At 39.6% G+C, this 21,421-nt stretch overlaps 1 protein-coding gene across 1 annotated transcript; it reads right to left on the bottom strand.

The window, feature by feature from the left end:
• Positions 1 to 14,294: 14,294 nt before the first annotated feature.
• Positions 14,295 to 16,983, bottom strand: LOC115972638. Its single transcript, XM_031092973.1, has 2 exons — positions 16,897 to 16,983; positions 14,295 to 15,860 (listed from the first exon to the last, which is right to left on the bottom strand). Exon 2 carries the CDS (start codon positions 15,588 to 15,590, stop codon positions 14,505 to 14,507), a length of 1,086 nt encoding a protein of 361 aa, XP_030948833.1. The 5' UTR covers positions 15,591 to 15,860; positions 16,897 to 16,983; the 3' UTR covers positions 14,295 to 14,504.
• Between the last annotated feature and the right edge of the window lie 4,438 nt (positions 16,984 to 21,421).

The raw sequence follows: 21,421 nt of genomic DNA on the forward strand, positions 1-21,421 counted from the left end.
CTCTTTCTAATGTACTCGGAATATTAATATAAAATATTCGTTTTGCTTACTATGGATGCACGTCAGTAGCGCTCTTCTTTAAACATTTGCAACTATGTAGATACAGATAAACGGTCAAAATAAAATGGGTTTTTGGGCTGCGCATCTGAGAGTTGCGATGGTGCCAGACTGCGCGCACGTATTAAAATGATTTCCTTTAAGTAATAATCTCCCAATCTATCATAAGCAATAATTTCCCCCAAGTCTGTGGTCCGAAGAGCCATGCAGGACTTAGGTTCTGTTTAAAGCTATGAATAGTTGTCTTAAGTAATAATTTCCCCTTAGTCTGTGGTCCGTGGAGCCATACAGGACTAGGTTTTGTTTAAAACTTATAAGAGTAATAATTTCCCCCAAGTCTGTGGTCCGAGGAGCCATGCAGGACTTGGGTTCTATTTAAAACTATGAATAGTTGCCTTAAGTATTAATTTCCCCTTAGTCTGTGGTCCGTGGAGCCATGCAGGACTAGGTTCTGTTTAAAACTTATAAGTAATAATTTCCCCCAAGTCTGTGGTCCGAGGAGCCATGCAGGACTTGGGTTCTGTTTAAAACTATGAATAGTTGCCTTAAGTATTAATTTCCCCTTAGTCTGTGGTCCGTGGAGCCATGCAGGACTAGGTTCTGTTTAAAACTTATAAGTAATAATTTCCCCCAAGTCTGTGGTCCGAGGAGCCATGCAGGACTTGGGTTCTGTTTAAAACTATGAATAGTTGCCTTAAGTATTAATTTCCCCTTAGTCTGTGGTCCGTGGAGCCATGCAGGACTAGGTTCTGTTTAAAACTTATGAGTAATAATTTTCCCCAAGTCTGTGGTCCGAGGAGCCATGCAGGACTTGGGTTCTGTTTAAAACTATGAATAGTTGCCTTAAGTATTAATTTCCCCTTAGTCTGTGGTCCGTGGAGCCATGCAGGACTAGGTTCTGTTTAAAACTTATGAGTAATAATTTCCCCCAAGTCTGTGGTCCGAGGAGCCATGCAGGACTTGGGTTCTGTTTAAAACTATGAATAGTTGCCTTAAGTATTAATTTCCCCTTAGTCTGTGGTCCGTGGAGCCATGCAGGACTAGGTTCTGTTTAAAACTTATGAGTAATAATTTCCCCCAAGTCTGTGGTCCGAGGAGCCATGCAGGACTTGGGTTCTGTTTAAAACTATGAATAGTTTCCTTAAGTATTAATTTCCCCTTAGTCTATGGTCCGTGGAGCCATGCAGGACTAGGTTCTGTTTAAAACTTATGAGTAATAATTTCCTCCAAGTCTGTGGTCCGAGAAGCCATGCAGGACTTGAGTTCTGTTTAAAACTATGAATAGTTGTCAGTAGCCCAGCAAGCAGCGGATAATCATGAAAGAAAACGTATGCTAAGCCATTCTCATTAATAATAATATCTTCTGAGGTTATTTACATTTCATGGTCGAGGTACAGCTTTTTCTTCTAAATCTTCTAGGTAGTAGACGCCTATTCCGGCCACGGATGTGACACGGTATGGTCCCTCCCAATTGGGCCCCAACTTGCCCCAAGAGGGGTTCTTTGCGCTGCCAAGAATCTTCCTCATTACGAGATCACCTGGCCCCAGAGGCTGTGGTTTGACGTTAGCATCATACCCTTGTCTCAGCTTCTGGTGATAATAGGCCACGTGAATCATCGCTTTTTCCCTTCTTTCTTCGGCTAGGTCCAGACTCCGTTCCAATAACTCGTCGTTATCGCTTGGGGTAAACGATCTAGACCTCAGTGTGGGAAAGTTGTTCTCAATCGGGAGCACGGCCTCAGCCCCGTAAGTCATCGAGAAGGGGGTTTCACCGGTCGATCGTCGCGGCGTCGTCCGATAAGTCCATAAGACATGGGGGAGTTCTTCTACCCATCTCCCCTTTGCCTCGTCCAACCTCTTCTTCAGTCCGTTCACTATGACCTTGTTCACGGCTTCGACCTGTCCATTTCCCTGAGGGTAGGCGGGGGTGGAATATCGGTTGATGATTCCAAACTCGCGGTAATACTCCCTAAAGTTCTTACTGTCGAACTGCAGACCATTGTCGGAAATGAGTGTACGCGGAGTCCCGAAGTGGGTGATGATATTCTTCCAGATGAATTTTTGGGCGTCCACGTCCCTAATGTTGGCCAATGGTTCAGCCTCCACCCATTTAGTGAAGTAGTCCGTTCCGATTATTATGTATCGCTTGTTCCCTGCGGCCTTGGGGAAGGGTCCAACTAGATCAAGGCCCCATTGTGTGAACGGCCATGGACTCGAGAGGGGGTTGAGAACTCCTCCGGGTTGGTGGATATTCGGGGCGAATTTTTGGCACTGATTGCACTTCTTAGCGTATTCTTGGGCCTCTCTCTGCATGTTCGGCCACCAATACCCTTGGGTAAGTGCCCTGTGCGCCAGCGATCTCCCTCCGGTATGACTTCCACAAATCCCCTCGTGTAACTCCTCAAGTAGAGATTCGGATTCTTCTGGGTGTACGCAGAGTAGGTACGGTCTAGAATAAGAGCGCCGATATAGTTTGTGGTCCTCTGACAGCCAAAACCGAGGAGCATTCCTTCGTATCTTCTCGGCTTCCAATTTTTCTTCCGGTAAGACGTCGTTTTGAAGGAAGTTCTTTATGGGGTCCATCCAGTTGTGACTCTTTCTGATCTGATGGACTCTGGCAGGGCCTCTGCTGATGGGACTTGCCTGGGCTAGATCTTCAACCAGGATCACTCGCGGCAGATTATGTGCTGAGGACGTGGCGAGAGTGGCCAACGAGTCCGCATGGGTGTTGACACTCCTGGAAATGTGTGTCAGATTGAAGGACTCAAAATTCGTCTGCAGCCGCTTGACTTGTCCCAGATACTCTTGCATCCTAGTATCTCGGGCTTCCAGCTCACCCATCACCTGTCCGACTACCAGTCTGGAGTCCGAGAACGCTTCTATTATTCTTCCGCCCAACCTTTGAACCATCGTCATCCCTTGAAGTAAGGTTTCGTATTCGGCTTCATTGTTCGTAGCCGAGAATCCGAGCCTTAATGATTTTTCAATGGCAGAACCGTCCGGGGATATTAAAACTATCCCAACTCCTGACCCTCTCTGGTTGGCTGCGCCATCTATGTAGACCTTCCAATGCGTGTTCCTCCCTGTTGAAATCGCACCAACCGACTTTCCATCCATGTCCCTCTTCTCGGTTATTGTTTCTATGGAGGGCTCAGCAAACTCCGCTACCAAGTCTGCGAGGACCTGTCCTTTGATGGAGGATCTGGGCATATATTTTATATCAAAGGCTCCCAAGAGCGCACTCCACATGGCGATCCTTCCTGTATAGTCAGCGCTTCGAAGAACTGCTCGGAGGGGAAGCTGAATCAGAACGATGACCGTGTGCGCCTGAAAGTAATGAGGAAGTTTTCGGGTTGCATGCATTATTGCCAGAATTGCCTTTTCTAAAGGTAGGTATCGCACCTCGGCCTCATGTAGTGATTTGCTCACATAGTACACCGGTCGCTGCACCCCATTATCATCCCGTATCAGTACCAGGCTTACAGCGTGGGGAGCTACGGCGATGTAGGCAAACAGCACCTCATCTGCCTCAGGGCTGGACATGATGGGTGGTCGGGACAGGTAATCTTTAAGTTTCTGGAAAGCCTGAACGCAATCCTCCGACCATGCAAACTCTTTCCACTTGTTTATCAGGAGGTAGAAAGGCTGACATCGATCCGCCGATCTCGATATGAACCGGTTCAACGCCTCAATCATACCAGTGAGCTTCTGTACTTCCTTCGGATTCCAAGGAGCCTGTAGGCTGTTAATGGCTTTGATTTGATCGGGACTTACTTCTATTCCCCTGTGGGTGACCATATACCCTAGGAATTTCCCAGACCCGACCCCGAATAAACATTTGGAGGCATTCAGCCGCAACCGGTGCTCCCTTAATATGGTGAAGATTGTTCCGAGGTCCTTCACGTGCTCGGACACCCTTCTACTCTTGACGACCATATCGTCTATATAAACCTCAATGATCTTGCCCAGTTGTGGTTCAAACATTCGAGTCATCATTCTTTGGTAGGTTGAGCCTGCGTTCTTTAGCCCAAACGGCATCACCTTGTAATGATAGTTTCCGATGGGCGTCATGAAAGCCGTTTTCTCTTGGTCCTCTAGCGCAAGGGGTATCTGATGATAGCCTTGGAAGGCGTCCAGGAAGCTCATTCGAGGGTGCCCCACGGTTGCATCCACCAATCGATCAATTCGGGGTAGGGGGAATGGGTCCTTTGGGCACGCCTTGTTCAGGTCCGTGAAGTCTACGCAGACCCTCCATTTCCCTGTCTTCTTCTTTACCACCACAGTGTTTGCCAGCCACTCTGGGTAAAAGACCTCTTTGATAGCCCCCGCTCTTTTTAGCTTTGCCACTTCGTCTTTTACGGCACTAGCATGTTCCTTTGAAGGGCGTCGGGGTGGCTGCTTCTTCGGAGTGGAAGAGGGGTTGACGTTCAGGTGGTGACAAATAAGGCTAGGATCGACGCCCGGGGCGTCGTAGGCGTCCCATGTGAACACGTCGACATTTTCTCTAAGAAATTTGACCAGTTCCTCCTTTTCTTGAGAGGGCAATTCCGAGCCGACCAGAAAGAACTTCTCTGGGTCGTCGTTGATAGCGATTTTATCTAAACTTTCACACCCTATCTCCTCGGCCAGTCCGTCGTCTTGCTCTGCCGAGGCGGCTGATTGCTATAAACTTTCAGGGGCCGAGGACTCGGCATGGGGCCGATGTAAGACTGCGGCCACCATACACTGCCTGGATACGGCCTGATCTCCTCAGATCTCTTCCACTTGTCCTTTGGATGGGTATTTCACCTTCTGATGAAGTGTGGAGGTTACGGCTTCCAGGGCTTGGATCCATGGCCTGGCGACTATCGCGGTGTAGGGTGAGTAAGCGTCGATGACGATAAAATTCACCTCCACCACCTCCGCCCCAGTCTGTACGGGTAGTTGGATTTGTCCTTTTGGCGTAACCATTCTTCTCTCGAAGCTAAGAAGGGGGGAGTCATAAACTGCCAAATCTTCTGGCTTCAGGTTCAGCCCCTTGTATAGATCAAGGTACATTATCTCTACTGCACTTCCCGAATCCACCAACACCCTTTTCACGTCAAAGCCCCCAATCCTCAGAGTGACCACCAAGGCATCATCGTGAGGTTGAATAGTTCATCTCTTATCCTCATCCAAGAACCCCAGTATCAAAGAGCTTCCCTTTTTTGACCTTTTGTGTTCCCTCTGCCTGCTCCCGGAGGGGAGCCGATCAACAGCTAACACCCTGGGGATGGGTGGTCCCGTTCTTCCTGGTGCAGCGAGGATGACATGTATCGTCCCGGTGGGTGGTCTTAAGGTCACGTCCTTTCGAGGCTCTTGTGTTGCTTGGCTGGTGTGGCCACTTGACGGGTGCAGCAGGTGACGTAACTTTCCTTCTCGGACCAACTGATCTAGATGATTCCATAGATTCCTGCAGTCCTTAGTAGTGTGCCCATGGTCTTGATGATAGTGGCAGTACAGGTTCTGGTTACGTTTGGAAGGTTCTCCAGCCATCTTTCCCGGCCACCTGAAATAGGGCTCATCTCTTACTTTCTCCAGTACCTGTTGTACGGGCTCTCTGAATATGACATTCACTGTTTACGGGTTACTCTGCCCAGCCTGTCGCGAAAAATCTCTCCTCGGCTGACCATGGTTGTGCCGTTCCGACCTGAAATCATTTGCTTTGGGGTGGATAACCTTCTCCTTCCCCCTCCCTTGCAGCTGATCTTCCTCCACTCTTTTGTACTTGTCTATCCTATCCCTCAACTGATCAACGTTGGCAACCGGTTTACCAGTGAGGGATTTCCTTAAGCCATGGTCGGTGGGGAGGCCGCTTTTGAATGTGCTGATAGCGACAGCATCGTGGTTATCATCCAGGTCATTATATACTTCCCAGTATCTATCGGAGTATGCTTTCAGAGTCTCTCCCTCGTGCATGGACAAGGACAATAGCGAACCGAGGGGCCTGGGGACTCTGGTGTTGGTGATAAAGCGAGAGCAGAAATCCCGAGTGAGCTGCTTGTAAGAGCTTATGGAATTTGTCTTCAGGCCGTTGAACCACCTCATCGCCATTGATCCCAAGCTGGACGGGAAGATTTTACACATAAGGGCCTCATTTTGCGAGTAGATCGCCATCTTTTGGTTAAATTGACTCACATGCTCTACCGGGTCTGATCGACCGCTATAGATGGCGAATGCTGGTTGGTTGAACCGTCGAGGCAGCTCAGCCCCTTCAATTCTATACGTGAAGGGGGACCTTGAAACCTGATCCAACGCCTTCTTCATGGCGTCGTTTCCCGAACCCTTACTAGATGTGCTCTCATACTTCCGCACAGGGCGTGGTTCCTTTTCGTAGGTAAAGGTTTCACTTGGGGGGGTCCTTGACCTCCGTCGGTAACTCACATCCTCCGCATTAGAGGACTTGTCTGAGTCTGAAGGAGATCGCCTTCGCTGTGCTCGTCGTAGCTTCCTTTTCAGATCATCTATCTCTCGCTGCATGGCCTGGTGACTATTTCGCTTCTGGGACACGTGACTACCTATTTGAGTGTGACTCTAGCTTGTCCGGATAGTATGCACACTTCCCTCACGATTTCCCCTGTGGCCTGGGTAGACGGGGTTATTTTGCCTCTGGGACTCGGCGGGTTGTGTCTGTCGGGAGTCAGCCTGGTGAGGATTCTCCTGGTGCGGACCTAGTTCTGCCATGCTTGACCGTTGTGCTAGCTGATGCTCTAGTTCTTCCCACAGACGGCGCCAATTGTAGTTGCACGATTTTCCTGGCCCAAATTCGATTAATCAGGCCCTGGCCCAAAGCGCAACCCACAATAAATATTGTAGAGGATGGGTCAAAGAACTTGGTCTCAGTGAGTCTATTCGGTTTGATATATGGACAGCATTGTTGCAGAAAATAAAAACACCAGAATGGATCTCTCACGTATAAGTTTATTTCTTTAGTTCCTCATACAGAATTTTTCGTCCCCTTCTCTGAGGGACTCCACTACATTATATAGTTCCCTTCTCTCATCTCAACCCTACACTTGTTGACCATCTAAGCACCTACTTGAGTGGCTGTCCCATCAGACGCCTTCATCTCTCCCCATGTGAGTTGCAGAGGCCAAGGCGGTACTGTTCAGGGGTCATTTCCTCATTAATGCGGCTAAGAGGGTGGTTGGGGCGCAATTAATGTGGTGGTAGCTCTCCATGGGATATTTTGGATTTTATTCATTTTATATGTTGGGAGGATGAACTGAAGTGGCTGGGGAGAGTTCCTCGTCTGGGCTTCGTGATGTCCGAGGAGGAGTTACTCCTCGGACAGGTTTCCTTGGCGTTTATTTGGGATTGAGTAATGCTTCATACGTGGTTTCTCTTCGGACAGGACGCTCCTCGGACGGGCCTGAATTTGGAATAGCCCATTATTTCTGGGCCGGGCCCCACAATGGGGTAGATGCATCTTTATGTCATAATTACTTATAAATGGTGCACTAACTATTTATATAAAAATATTTTTTATTTTCATTTTTATAAATTTTATATAAGAATACCTATTATCAAAAGAAAATTAATTAATCTGAAATATGACGCTTCTCTTCATGTTACTTTGGCAACAATTGAAAAAAGAAAAACAATAAAGGCAAAAAAAAAAAAAAAAAATTAGTGACACATGCTATCAAAAATAAATAAATAAATATAATTGTATGCTTAATTAATTGAAATAATCAAATATTTGTGAATTTATTAAAGTAATATTTTGATAATATTAATTATATTAATGTGGGAGAGGGAAGCCTGAAGAGAGGATCATAGAGTGGAATACACTCGAGGGGTAGTTGGGCCCAACTATTGATCATATTAGTCTCAATCCAGTCATGATAACCCAATCAGGGAAATCGAGGAGGACGGCCTGCCTGAGGAGCCTAAGGAGCAGATACTTCTCGGGAGACTGGAGATAAACCACCAAGGCCATAAGGTTGAAAGCTGAGGAAGGAAGAAGTGATGTGAAAGCAAGGAAATGAGGAAGTTTCCAAATAAAGCATCCATGACCTCCACATTTAATGCACCATAACAACTTAGCTTGCCGTATTAATGGCAGAATGACTCTTGAATAGTACCCCTACAGCCTGTAGCCTACTCTAGCCACCACTAAATAGGCAGTGATAAGACAAGTATTTAAGAAGGGATCAACGGCCATTTAAGTGGAAGGCTAGAATACAATCCAAGCAGCTATATATAGGAGGAAAGATCCTCCTAGATGGGGAATCAGAAAAAGTTCAAGGAGAGAAATGGTAAAATAGAGAGAGAATAGAATCATTGTAAGACCGAGAACTGTATTCCTAAAGAACTTCTCTCCTCAGTCAGCTTGAGAAAGAACTTAAATAAGAATATTTCTTTCCTTATTACATTTCTTTACAAAAACTGTCATTCTTACTAGTTTTTCTTCTATAATTATCAAATCATGGCAACAAGAGTTTGAAGGGTTGATCTTGACCAACCACCTCTACAAATTAGTTGTATTGGGCCTCCATTCTAACTCACTTTCATCCATGTTGGGCTAGACTGTTCGTTTTGCACCCTATAATTAATATTAAAAATTTATATTCCCTAAATCCTTTAATATATATATGTATATATATATATATATATATATATATATTTGTATGGTAAAATTTGTGTTATCTTGAATATACCATGATAAATTTTGAGATTCAAAAGAGGTTTATCAACCTTGACGAAAGGGTAAGAATTCTTTGTTTATGTAACATCCCACCGGTTCAAAAATCTAAAAATCAACTCTCTAAAATTGGGGATAATACCACTTAACTTATCAACCACGGAACCACCTCTTCTGTACCCCACAAAAATAGATGTTTTTTTGGGTATAGTAGATACAATCTTTTAGAGGTGTATTTCAGATATTTACCATGCATGATAGAATAAAACTTACTATTCGGCAAACTCTGAACAAAAGCACAATTTCTCATAACAATTTACCAGTTTTTAAAAAGGTTGCAGGCAGTAATCTATCAGACTTGACAAGCAGACAGAACCTGAAAAGCGAGTTCAAACAAACTAGCTAGGAACCAAAAGACAAAATGCAAGCTGTGATCCAAACTCCAAATATCGAACTTCAATTCTAGACTCTAGAACCATCAAACCATCTGCACCTTTATGGTCACTAATGATCTAGAAGCGATAAATTAAGAACTTAAAGCAAATATGAAAGCCCCAATGGTGCCAAATAACTAATATATAGCTTGTTCATTAAGTTTTTTTGAGTAGTAAATACTAGAAAATAGTCAAAATACTAATGGAGGACCTAGTTTTTCACACTCCAATAAGGTGAGAAGGTATGGAGATTCAAGAACATGCAGTTGAAGTATTGAACTATAGGGGCTAAAACCTCCGGGGACCGTGGTTGAAACTTGGACCACCAGAATGACTATGAGAGTGACAAGCAAAGGGTTTGGATGTGAGCCTTGGTAGACGTACCAGTTAGCCCAGGCTGTCAAAAATTTATATAAATTTACTCTCTGGGTACGTGGAATATTTTCAAATAGTCGCATGAGAATTCGAAGTGAGAGCTAGCTAGCTCGGCAGCCCAATGATGAGGTCTGACAATAGTTGATATTGGGAGGTAGCTGTACCTCATGATGATGAAGATGGTGATGATTATTGATTACTTTTATTACATCCCCAAAGAAAAGAACAACAAAATCAAATAGAGGTAGGGTATAGACCTCGGAAATTGTTCTCTCTTTCACTACCTGATTCTGTCACTGCCACATTCTCTGGATTTTTTGAGTAGCGTGGCCACATAACTCTTAGTAAATGCTTGATGGATCGAACTTAGAAATGATTCACTCCAAAGTCCTATCTGATCCAGTACTACTGCTCGTTCCCGATCAGATACTGAAGCTTTTTCTTGTCCACTATAATCTATATACATGCATCCCTCCACCTCTCAGCCCCACCAAAAATGGAAAAATTCACTAGGATATCAGAACTTCCAAGTGTATTTGTATCTAATTAATGGGTCATTTTGAAAACTAAAAAATTTTATGTTATTTTATTCCTATTGAGAATGTGTGATATATCTAATTAAATGGGTCATTTTGAAAACTACCTAATTAAAATTTGTTGTTTTATTTTGATTATTAACCATTAGCAAATTTATTCAGAAACTCTCAATCTACCTCATTGCAGTACTTAAGGATAATTCACTTTACGTTCCTGAATTTTTCAACCCTATACTTCACCTTCTTGTCCATGTTGGAATAACCGAATAAAGTGAAAAAATTTTAGCCTTTATAAATGTCGAGAGGATTTTTATTTATTTATTTATTTATTTTTTTATACAAGATAGAATTCTACTCTAGCCTAATCTAAGTGTATATGTGTGTGAAACTCCCTCCTGGAGACTTGAACCCCGGCCCTTGCCTCCCACACTCCACAAGCACTTATACTTGTGGAGTGACCATCGCACCAAGGGAGTGCGGTAGTAATGTCAAGAGGATTGAAAAGTTGAGAAATTTGTTGTTGTGTATTCATGTTTGTTTGTACAGCAGAGCAGCTAATCGAGCGTCTAAAGCCTTAGGGTTCCCAATGTAGCACACGTGTATTTTAATACATGGTAATGGAAATGTGAAGGGGCTAGTGGGAAAAAACGTGCACAGGTGGGATAAATGCAATTTCACATAACAATATGATCACCTAATAATAATTTTAATATGCATAGCAAATATGGATCCACCTTTAGGGAGTTCAAACTTACTAAGATTAATTGAGAAAATATTTTTGGCTTGAGAAAGATCTCAAACAATTAATAGAAAAAAAAATTAATCTAAAAGAAAATAGATATAAAATACCAAGAATTACGTAGTTTGGCAGTAGTCTACATCCATGGGCGATAACGAACAAATTTCACTATATCAAATGTGGGGTAATACAAATTGGTGTAAATGCACTCTCATAAACCCAAATCTCAAATACATCCAAATGGCTCTCTTTCACAAATACAAACCAAAGAACCAAAGGTTCACAAATACCAAATACGAATTGCGCACAAACCAAAGAGAGAGCTACAAATCAAATCCAAAAGTTGCAACACACCAAGAGAGAGCAAATCACCAAACCGCAGAACCAAAACCAAGTGGCAACAAACCTCTCTCACTATTCTACATTGCAACCCACAAATATCAAAGAATCAAACCAAGAGAAAGCCTATTTTTCTCACACATACAAAACTCTGTAAATTTGCCGCAACACACTATTTATATAGGATATTCAAGTCAACAAAGATGCAAGTCCACAATAGAATTTGTAATGCAATTTCCTTGTGTCCATGTGCACCATACTAATCTAAGCAAAAGACAAAGTCTACTCCAAGTATAACTCTAAATCACATGGCTGTCTCTCAAGGTTGGCTAAATCAAATCAATCTCATGTTGGACCCCAAAGTCAAGTAGAATTCCAAGAGTAATATGAGACAAGTCTCCTTCACCATGTGAAAAGAGATCCAATTCAAGTTGTCCTCCACCAAATGACAAGTCATCCAAAACAAGGAGTCCTAGTTCAATTTAAACTAGGCAAAAACAAGTGAATCCACTTATAGTGGAATTATTCCCATATAGATCATGTATGTGCATAAAAAGCCCCTAAATTCAAGCCATTTTCTACACCACCATATAACTTGATGTTTAGTACTTATTAGGAGAATTATAATTTTGATTTTACTGCAAAGAGAGAGACAAATTGTTCACTAACCAATCAATCGCTGTTTGTGAGGGAAATCGGAAGTTTTAAAGACCTAGACATGCGAGAATACAAACCATCAAGTAAAAAACTATAATATGCAAAAAAAAAAAAAAAAAAAAAAGAAGATTCATATTACATAGTTCAAAACGTTCATTTATTAGATAATGCTTAGAAGCCTTCTTCCAATAAGGAATGTTAGGCAATTGCCTAAATGACCTAGCTAGTAGAAGAGTCGGTTTAGAGATAAACTAAAAGAGTTGCCACCAATGTATATTATGGTCTAGTTTTTTTCCTCCTTTATTTTTATTAAAATCCAAAATGAATTAATAACTTTGCATAAATACACACATTGATAACAATTAGAAATAAGGAAAATGGGATTCGGATTTGATACAATAGTTAAAGTTGTTACACCATGCAATACCTTTAAGAAGTGGTAATAAGTTTTAATCTCCACCTTTTTTTTTAGTTAGTGGGTGATGTGGCTGTTTCTTATTAAAATAAAAGGAGATTCTAGTTAAAAAAGTATTTAAGGTATGCCAAACTCTTTATTATAAGGACCAAAAAATAGTTTTCATTTGTAAATATGGTAACTTGAAAACCACAATAATCTATAGTATTATATATATAAAAGTATAAAACCTTGGTCTACAAAGTCTACAATATTTTTTATTTTGAAACTAACACATATACATCCAAATATAACATTGGTGTAAAAAATTGTTATGCATACATGGATGCATATAAATACAAAAAAAAAAAAAAAAGTTTAGTGACAAAATTTATTATATTTATTTTCACAACTATAAGAGTGGTGTTAATGATAAACTAATGTTGCTTCAAATACTTAAAAAATAAAAAGTAAAAATTTCTCTAGCATTGCTAAAAAGTAAGTGAGAGTGATCTAATTTGTTATGCCTACCAGACAAACTTAGGATCCGTTTGGTCGGAGAGGTGAAAAAGTTGGAGGATAAAAAATGGTAAGAAGATGGAAAAGTGGAATGATAGAAAAGATTTTAATTTCTCTATTTTTAGTTTGGTTGGGAGTGAAAAAGTGGTGGGATGAAAAAAATGAGTTTAAATAAATTTACTCATATACTTTTGTTAAAGAATGATGCCTCAAAAAAAAAAAAAAGTGACAAATAACCAAAAAAAAAAAAAAACCCAAATTTATTATTAAAAAAATCACGTTTAGTTTTTTTTTTTTTTTTTTTTTGGAGAAGGAGTTGAGAGGACTTTGGTTGCTATATTCTTCTTTAACATATATACAAGTACATTATACATTCTCTACCTCTTCCCAATATTTCCTTTCAAGGTATATAAACAACACTTCAATATGAAACTTCTCTCTCAAAAATAATAATTAATAATGTGGGTTCCAGTTAGCTCAACTAGTAAAGTCTCTGATGGTTGTATAAGAGATCTGGGGTTTAATCTCTGCCTACACCAAAAATTGATTGGTGTCTTAGTCTGATGATAAAGAGTTATCATCAGAAGCGGATGCCATAAGTTGAAACTCTCTCTCACAAAAAAAAAAAAAAAAAAAAAAAAAACAACAACAACAACAACAACAACAACTACTATCATGCCCAGGCCCAAGAAAATCAAAAGGAAAAAAAAAAGGCAACATTACTACCTAGGAAAAAAAGACAATGTTACTGCCAAAAAAAAAAAGCAACTGGACGAATCCCATGTGCAAGTGTGCGTGGGTATTTTTGTCAATTAAGAAAAAATGTATCCCCACTTAGTTTTCTTCCCATTTTGGGGAGAAAACATTTTTGTGGGAGCGGGGAGAAAATATCTGGGCCTTACCATTTATTTTCTAAAGTTTCTCATCCACTCTATTTCATCTCCAAACAAACACACCCTTAGTTCACTTTGTAGGGACAAAGAGAAGAAAAGATCAATAAACAAAAGATATTCAGGAAAGTGCCTGTCCTGTTGAAAGCTCATGAGTCATGACCATAGAAAACGATCTTATGAGCTTCCTTAATTTCCCTTTAACCAATCGGAATAAGTCATAAATAAAGTCATTCGGGAGTCCTGGTACCAAGTCATGCGGCTAATGCATAAGTTGTAAGGATTGTCCCATGATCCAGACATTACTCAGTACAATCTAATACTCTTCATCAAGTCCACAATTTTGTGATACTATAGCCAAACACAAGAAATCTTTAATTGTGGGATTGTGCAATTAAACATTCATGAAAAATAAAACAAGGGAAAGACATTCTAGGAATTTCTCGGGTCGAATTATGCATTAGAAAGCCCCTAAAATGAGATCATATTATGAAATACTACTGATTGTGAAAAACCTGTATGATTTGTGCTTCTGCCAAACACTAGTAATTAAAGCCAGCCCTCCCATCTATCATGTATGGATATGAAATGCGGCAATAGCCCGTGGCTGCAGTAATAAGCCAATTGTTTTCAATTGGAAAATAGGTACTTTCAGTACTCTTTCAGTAAAACAAAACAAAATTCTGGATGGGACAAAAGCAATGATAAGCAATTGTTTTCAAATGGAATGAGCTACTTTCAGTTAAACAAAAATCATTAATTGTACGGTGGATCTCATCATTTGCCTCTGTAACCATCCTAATATGCAGCATAAAACAAATAGGACTAATTATGCAATGAATTTTCCTAGAAGAAAATAATGATGATTGACAATATTGAGGAACAAAAGCTAAGTGGACCTAAGCTCTACTAAGACTAATCGCATCACATAAATGTAAATTTGTGTTAGCTATGAACTGTCCGTATTGCTGGACTGGCACCTCAAAAATACACGACCCCGGTGACGCCACATTGTTGTAGTTTAAGTTTAAGCGCTTTCCTGCTGCATTAGTGGCTGTACCACCAATCCCACCACCTCCGATCTTCGTTGATTCTTCAACCACCACACTCCTATCCTTATGGATCATCTCCTTCTCAACCTCAACCTCATCAACATCAACATCGCCGTTATAAAATTTGTATCTAGTACACAAATCTTCCACTTTTGCTGGCTTGGAAAGAGGTGATTGGTAGATAATATTACTAACATCATCATCATTGGCCTCTTCATTTTCCTTTTCCGTCTCCTTTTCTTTAGTATCAACATTGCTGCTATAAAATTCGCTGCTTGTACTCAAATCTTCCACTTTTGTTGGCTCGGAAAGAGGTGATTGGTACACAGTCTTACTAACATCAACATCATTGGCCTCTTCATTTTCCTTTTCCGTCTCCTTTTCTTCAGTATCATCGATGTCTGCCTCTTCTTCATCATTTGTGCAACAATTGTCGCACTGATCATCAGGAAGCCAAACCTCGTCGTCTAATGGTACAAGCTGCAATGTGAGACGCCCATCAGCCCTGTGAGCCCGGAAGTACTCGTGGTGTTTCACCCTCTCCTCGGTGAGAATCAACCTTCCATCGCTGGTGTAGTGTCTTTTCAGCACCCAAGGCATATGACAAGGCAGATTCTCTGTACGTGCAAGCAATGGTATTGGAGGTGGGAACTCTCTTTGCCTCATTGCCCGCCTTTGCTCTCGCTTAACTCTACACTTCTTGATATAAACCTCGGAGTCAGACTCACCCCCACTATTCTTATCCTTCGATGAATACTGTACCTCATCGTTAATATCAAGGCAGCTCTCCATGCCAATGTAGTCCCCAATTGACCATGAAGACGCAGTGGCTAACATGTTCAAGGTTGGTTTTTTTTTGCCAGGAGAGAGTGTTAGGGTCTTGAGACTATGGCCCAGTTCTTGATTTGTATGGGACTCTTTTGAAGACTCCATATTGATATAGATATTATAAGGGATGGTTTGGTTTTGTGTGTATATCTAGAAATGCAAGGGGGAAAGCAGTGTTGGCAGTCTTATAGCTTTCAAATCAAAGTAAGAGAAAGAGAGAGAGAGAGAGAGATGGGTGTGTGTTTCCCAGATGAGATTGTGGTAATGGTATTGAAGATAGGGAAAGATAAAGAGCACAGAGACAGCTAATATCTATGACGTAGAGATTGGGATTAACTTGGCCACAGAAATCTGAATTTATTCTATGGCTAAGACCTGAAAAATTAAGCAAAAACATTATGAGCAAGGAAAGCAAATAAGTAAATGAGATATTGATGTAAAATTCATGAATTTTAAAAAGCAAGAGATTATCTTAGTTGCTAGCTAGCTCAATTAGGAAACCAAGAAATCACCTCCTTAAAAGGAATCTCAATGCATTTTTATTGCTTAATTTGAAAAATGACAACCTGTGAGCGTCTATGATCTATATATGGTACTATACTTAGAACTTAGCATATTCCATTCTTTTGATTTTAGGTGTGAATAAACGTTCCCAATTGGCCAACGTATGGGCTGTTATAAAGCACCATGTATTGCTAATATTTCATCTAGCTGGATTTGTTTAGATTGAAATGTGAAAAAAAAAAAAAAAACGTAAACGTGCATTTGGGTATACAACGCCACGTCACAGCAATTATTATACTGAAAAAAAAAACCATATAATATAAGATAACCACAATTGAAAAAACGTTACGTTTCCTTTAAATTTTATTTATTTTTATTTGTCATGAGAAATAAAGGCAGTAAGGATAACAAATACTATTAACAAATAAACAGAAAAATACAAAAAGAGAGGTATATACGCGTCCAAATTGCTTGGCAGTGAAGAGAGAAGATCTGGCATGCAGTCCTTGGAGCCAGATATGCATAACTATAAAAAACAAATTATATTTTTTTATTGTTTTTGTTTTTGACAAGTCATTTAAAGAAGAAAAGAGAAAATTGGAGAAGAAAGCACCAAACGGGCTATATGGTAACGATTGAAAGTTACTACTAGAATATAGTGACAACCCCAGATTTTCTGAAACAAGGCTATTCTAGAAATTTATGAGTCTTTAATAACTCTTATCAATACATTCCATTTACTATTCACAATTAAAGCCAGCGGTAACCTAATTTCATACATTCATTTGCAGCTTGAAAATGAGAAACAGGCAATTCCATCAAAAACATAAATCATTTGACACCCAAAAGAGAAAGGAAAAAAAGTTCATATATACGAACAAAGGTAATAGGATATTGAAGAACTTACATGTGGTGGGGGTGATCTTAATTTCTTCTGGGCTTGTGTTTCTGTGACTCTCTTTGGTGCAGTTATATACTACGAGAGAGAGATAGAGAGAGAAGAAAAGGGATGAAATATATATTTTATATATATGAATACGACAAGTAAGAATAAGAGAGAAAGAGAGGCACCGAGATTCTTTTTTTTTTTTTTTTTGAGTTTTTTTGACAGATATGAATGTCGTTTTTTTGGAACTTAATTAGTACATATTGCTTAATTATTAGTATTAATTAATTATTGTCTCCTCTGCTTTCGGATGTGTTTTGTAGCAGTAATTTTTGGCGAGGTTTTAGGGATTAGAGTGAAAAATTGAATAACCGAGTGTGACATGGCGATGGCTAAAGAAACAAGCACATTTTGCCGCTTCGATCTATTTATGCTAATTCTACTCGTTTTAGATTTCTTTTCTTTTATCCATTTTCTTTAAAAGGGCTTGCTCCTTAATTCATGGATAAATATTGGACTTTAAATGTTATTAGACCGACTAACACACTCAAATCTCATTCTTATCATAGCAAACAGATTACGTAATATAAGGATGAGGATGATTTCTATTTCTTTTTTCCCACGACAAATAAAGTATATCTATAAAAGAAAAAGATGGAAAGCAACTATGTTAAGATTACAACACATTATGATTAGGATGAAGAGGATTTGAATTGCTACTATCCTATAGGGTGATTAGTAAAGTCATTAGCTTATCTCATTACTTCAAAAATCCGACCAGACAATGAATCAAAAGATAGACTAGTTTTCAAATATCTGATCGGATTAAGATTGGAGTAAAGGTGAATTCATAAAAAAATTTAAGGTAAAAAAACTAAAAATCCTATTAGAAAAACAAAATTTAAGGTCAAAACATAAATTACACCCTTTAAGTGTATCGAATTGTTATTTCGTCCTTTAAGATTCATTTATATCATATTAGTTAGGGGTGTATACGGTTCGGTTTGGTTAGTTTTGGAAAGGTTTTTTGCACCACATCTATAGGGTGCGGTTTCACCCTATGCTTGACTGCACCTCACTTTTGGAAGGTAAAAACTGGTCTACACAAAGTGTGGTTAATCTTAGCGGCTTGGTGTGGTTTGTTCGGTTATATGGGTATGGAAAAAAAATTATGTGGTTGAGTGCAAAAGAGAAGAGAAAAATGGTTGGTGGAAGCCTGAAAATCTAAGATTGAGAGGGAAACACTACTAATTGTTTGGCAGGATTAGGGTTTGGAAGAAACATTATGTGGCTGAGAGCAAAAAAGAAGAGAAAAATGGTTAGGTGAGAGCCTGAGATTCTGAGATTGAGAGGGAAGAAAAATGAAGCTGGTTGATGACTGATGAGTGATTGAGTTCTGAGTCTGAGAGGTGAGACCGTGAGAGGAGCAGAACTCTAAAGACTAAAGAGGAGAAATGAAATTATGAGAGTAGCTGAGTCTGAATAGGAGACAACTCAAGAGAAAAGACGTGTGTGGCTGAGATCAAAAGAGAAAAAAAATATCTTGCACAATAAGAGCTTGTTTGGATTGGCCCTCACCCAGTTTTCAAAACTCAAATACTTAAAACTATCACTCATACTCAAAACCCATAACTTATCACCCAAACCCCACTATAATGAAAAAGTCAAAAACTCTTGTTTGGTTAGAAGATTTCTGGTAAGCTCCCGAGACTGACAGTGCATAGAAGATTTCTAGTAAGCTCCCGCATCCCTTTTCTTTTTTGCTCTTCATCCTCTTTCATACTTCCCCAGAAAATGCTTTGTTTCCCATAAGCCAAAAGCAAAGTCACCTCCTACAATACCCATTTAACGCCTTCTTCCTCTTCTTCTTTCAATCTTCTTTCATTTCTATTTCATTTTCCATTCCACAATACCCATTTAATCTGGGAAGTTGGATCTGAATGGCTGTCCCTGTCAGAGGAAGCCGAGGCGGCGGTGGAGGAGAAGGATTCTGTCTAAGTGGATTTAGTCTCTGGAGCTTCTTCTCTTTCCGGATCTTCATCTCCACCATGTTCTCTCTTCTCTTCATCGCCACTCTCTCTGTTGTCTTAACCAATCCTTCCACCCCTGACCACAACTTTGTAAGTCTCCTCTCTTTTTCACACTTTTTAAACCATTTTCCTCAATTGAGCAAAATTGTCATAGCAATTTTACAATTTAATAAGCAAAACCTAGATGGCAATTTCACAAATTTAGCAAAACCCAGATAGCATTTTCATGAATTAATCAAAACCCAGATAGCATTTTCACAAATTAAGCTAAACCCATATGGTAATTTCAAAAATTAAGCAAAACATAGATAGTGATTTCAAACATTAAGTAGAACCCAGTTAACATTTTCTTGGGCCTGATTTAGTGCTTCGATCATGGATTGTTCGTCATGGAGCTAGCTCGCTGAGGATGAAGAGGAAAATGAAAATGAGAAGAAGCCTGACTCTGATGTGAAAGGAGGCTGAGAGAGGGAAGTGAGAAGAGAGAAAATTTTTGCTAAAAATTTAAGGAAGAAATGAAATGAAACAGGAGAGTTGCAACGGTAATAACCCAAAGCCTGACTCCGATGCGACAATGCACTGGTAAGGGGCCCACATCGTAATCTTATTTACCAAGTTTGTCACTGAGTTTCAGTTTTCAAGTTTTGAAAACACCCAAAACCTGTTTTTATTTTCCATCACCCACATCCATTTTTTTGAGCATTTGAGTCATGAGAACAGTGATCCAAAACTCATCCAAACATATGCTCATCCGTAGGACCCACTTGGTTTGGATGATGGATCATGAAAACTGAGTGATATCACTCAGTTTTCATCCCATCCAAACAAGCTCTAAATGAATCCATCAGTGACTCAAATAGTGACAATACGGCATCGTTTTTTGTTTTTTATTTTTATTTTTTTAATTTTTTTTTTCAAAAAACACAAGTGGCAAGACAATGAGTCAGTGACTAATACATGCAACATTTTTTTTTTCAAAAAATGCAAGTGGCAAGACTGTAACCCATAGGGCCATACAACATTTTAAATTTTTTTTTTTTTTTTCAAAAAATGAAAGTGGGAAGACACTAGAGTTACTAGACAAGACCACTCACACTCAGTGATGAGACTATTCATCTATTCCTTCTGACACATGTTTTTTGAATGAGAAAGGTAGCCTCACTCACACACGTTAACTTCTTTTTAAATTCAATTTTTTTTTTTTTTTTTTTTTTTGGATAAGAACGTTAGGCCAGTTCATGGATAAGAATTCAAATTTTTTTTTTTTTTTTTGACTTGTTCATGGATGAGAACGTTAGGCTTAGGTGGCCTCTTCAGTCTTCTCTTCTTAGAATGGTATGATATTATATACATAGATATATGTGTATATATATATATATATATATATAATGCTCGGGTTGGTTCAGTCTTCGTCAATGTGCACACCTCGGTGCCAATGGCCACACCGATCTGACGTCGGTACTGAGATCTATCACTGACCATCGTGCCGAAAACCTTCCGCAGAGCCCTGAGCAGGGCGAGGCAGTGCGGTCAGATTGGTTCTTTCGATGTTGGTATATCCATGAACAGGCCTAATTTTAGTCCCTTAAGTTCACATTTGTTGCTAGTGCTAATCCTTTTTCCATTCATACTCATTAATTGTTGTGTAATTGTTCGATGCTTCAAAAGCATATTAAATGCATACTTATCCCTCTCATAGAGAATAATGGATTCCAATTTGAATTTCATTAATGTGACCTTTTTTTTTTTTTTTTTTTTGTGTTTTGAGATAGAATTTTGCTCTAATCTAATATAAATGTATGTGTGTGAAACTCCCTCTTAGAGATTTAAACTTCGGCTTTTGTCCCCTATACTCTACAAGTACTTATACTTGTGGAGTGACCATCATACTAAGGGTGTTGGTGGTATTAATGTGACCTACTATTATGTTAGAGGGAGGAGTATGTATTTATTGTGCACCCGAAGTACTAAATAATTACTCTCCTACATGTATTTTTGGTTTTTTTCACAATTATTTGTACTAAAGAAAATGGGTCCGATTAACAGGTGCCCTTAGGACATTAACTAATGTATCATTTTAAGAAAGCTTTTATACCACTTTTATGAGAGATCTAAAAAACTGTCAAAAATCAATAACATCCCGATGGGACAAAGGGATTACATACACCCAAGAGAATAACCAGATATTCGAAGAAGTCTGGACACCCTTGTTTATAAAATAAAAAATTTGTCAAAAATCAATTACCTTTTTTTTTTTTTTTTCCTCATAAAAAGTTTTTAAAAGTATCATTTAAACCAATACCCTTAGACTATCCATTAACTTTTCCCAACACCCTTAGATTATCCATTAACTTTTCCTAATGAAAATTAGTTACACTCTAATTCTTTTTAAATTGAAGATTTTTTTTTATAAAATCAAAATAATCAGGTGGTGTCTCTAACTACACTAAAAAGCTTGTACAAGTGCCCAAACTGTCTATAAGCTCATGATTCGTTTTGGGGGCATCAACGACTAA

Source organism: Quercus lobata, chromosome 12 (genome assembly GCF_001633185.2).
Source record: "Quercus lobata isolate SW786 chromosome 12, ValleyOak3.0 Primary Assembly, whole genome shotgun sequence".
Taxonomy (NCBI): Eukaryota; Viridiplantae; Streptophyta; class Magnoliopsida; order Fagales; family Fagaceae; genus Quercus; species Quercus lobata.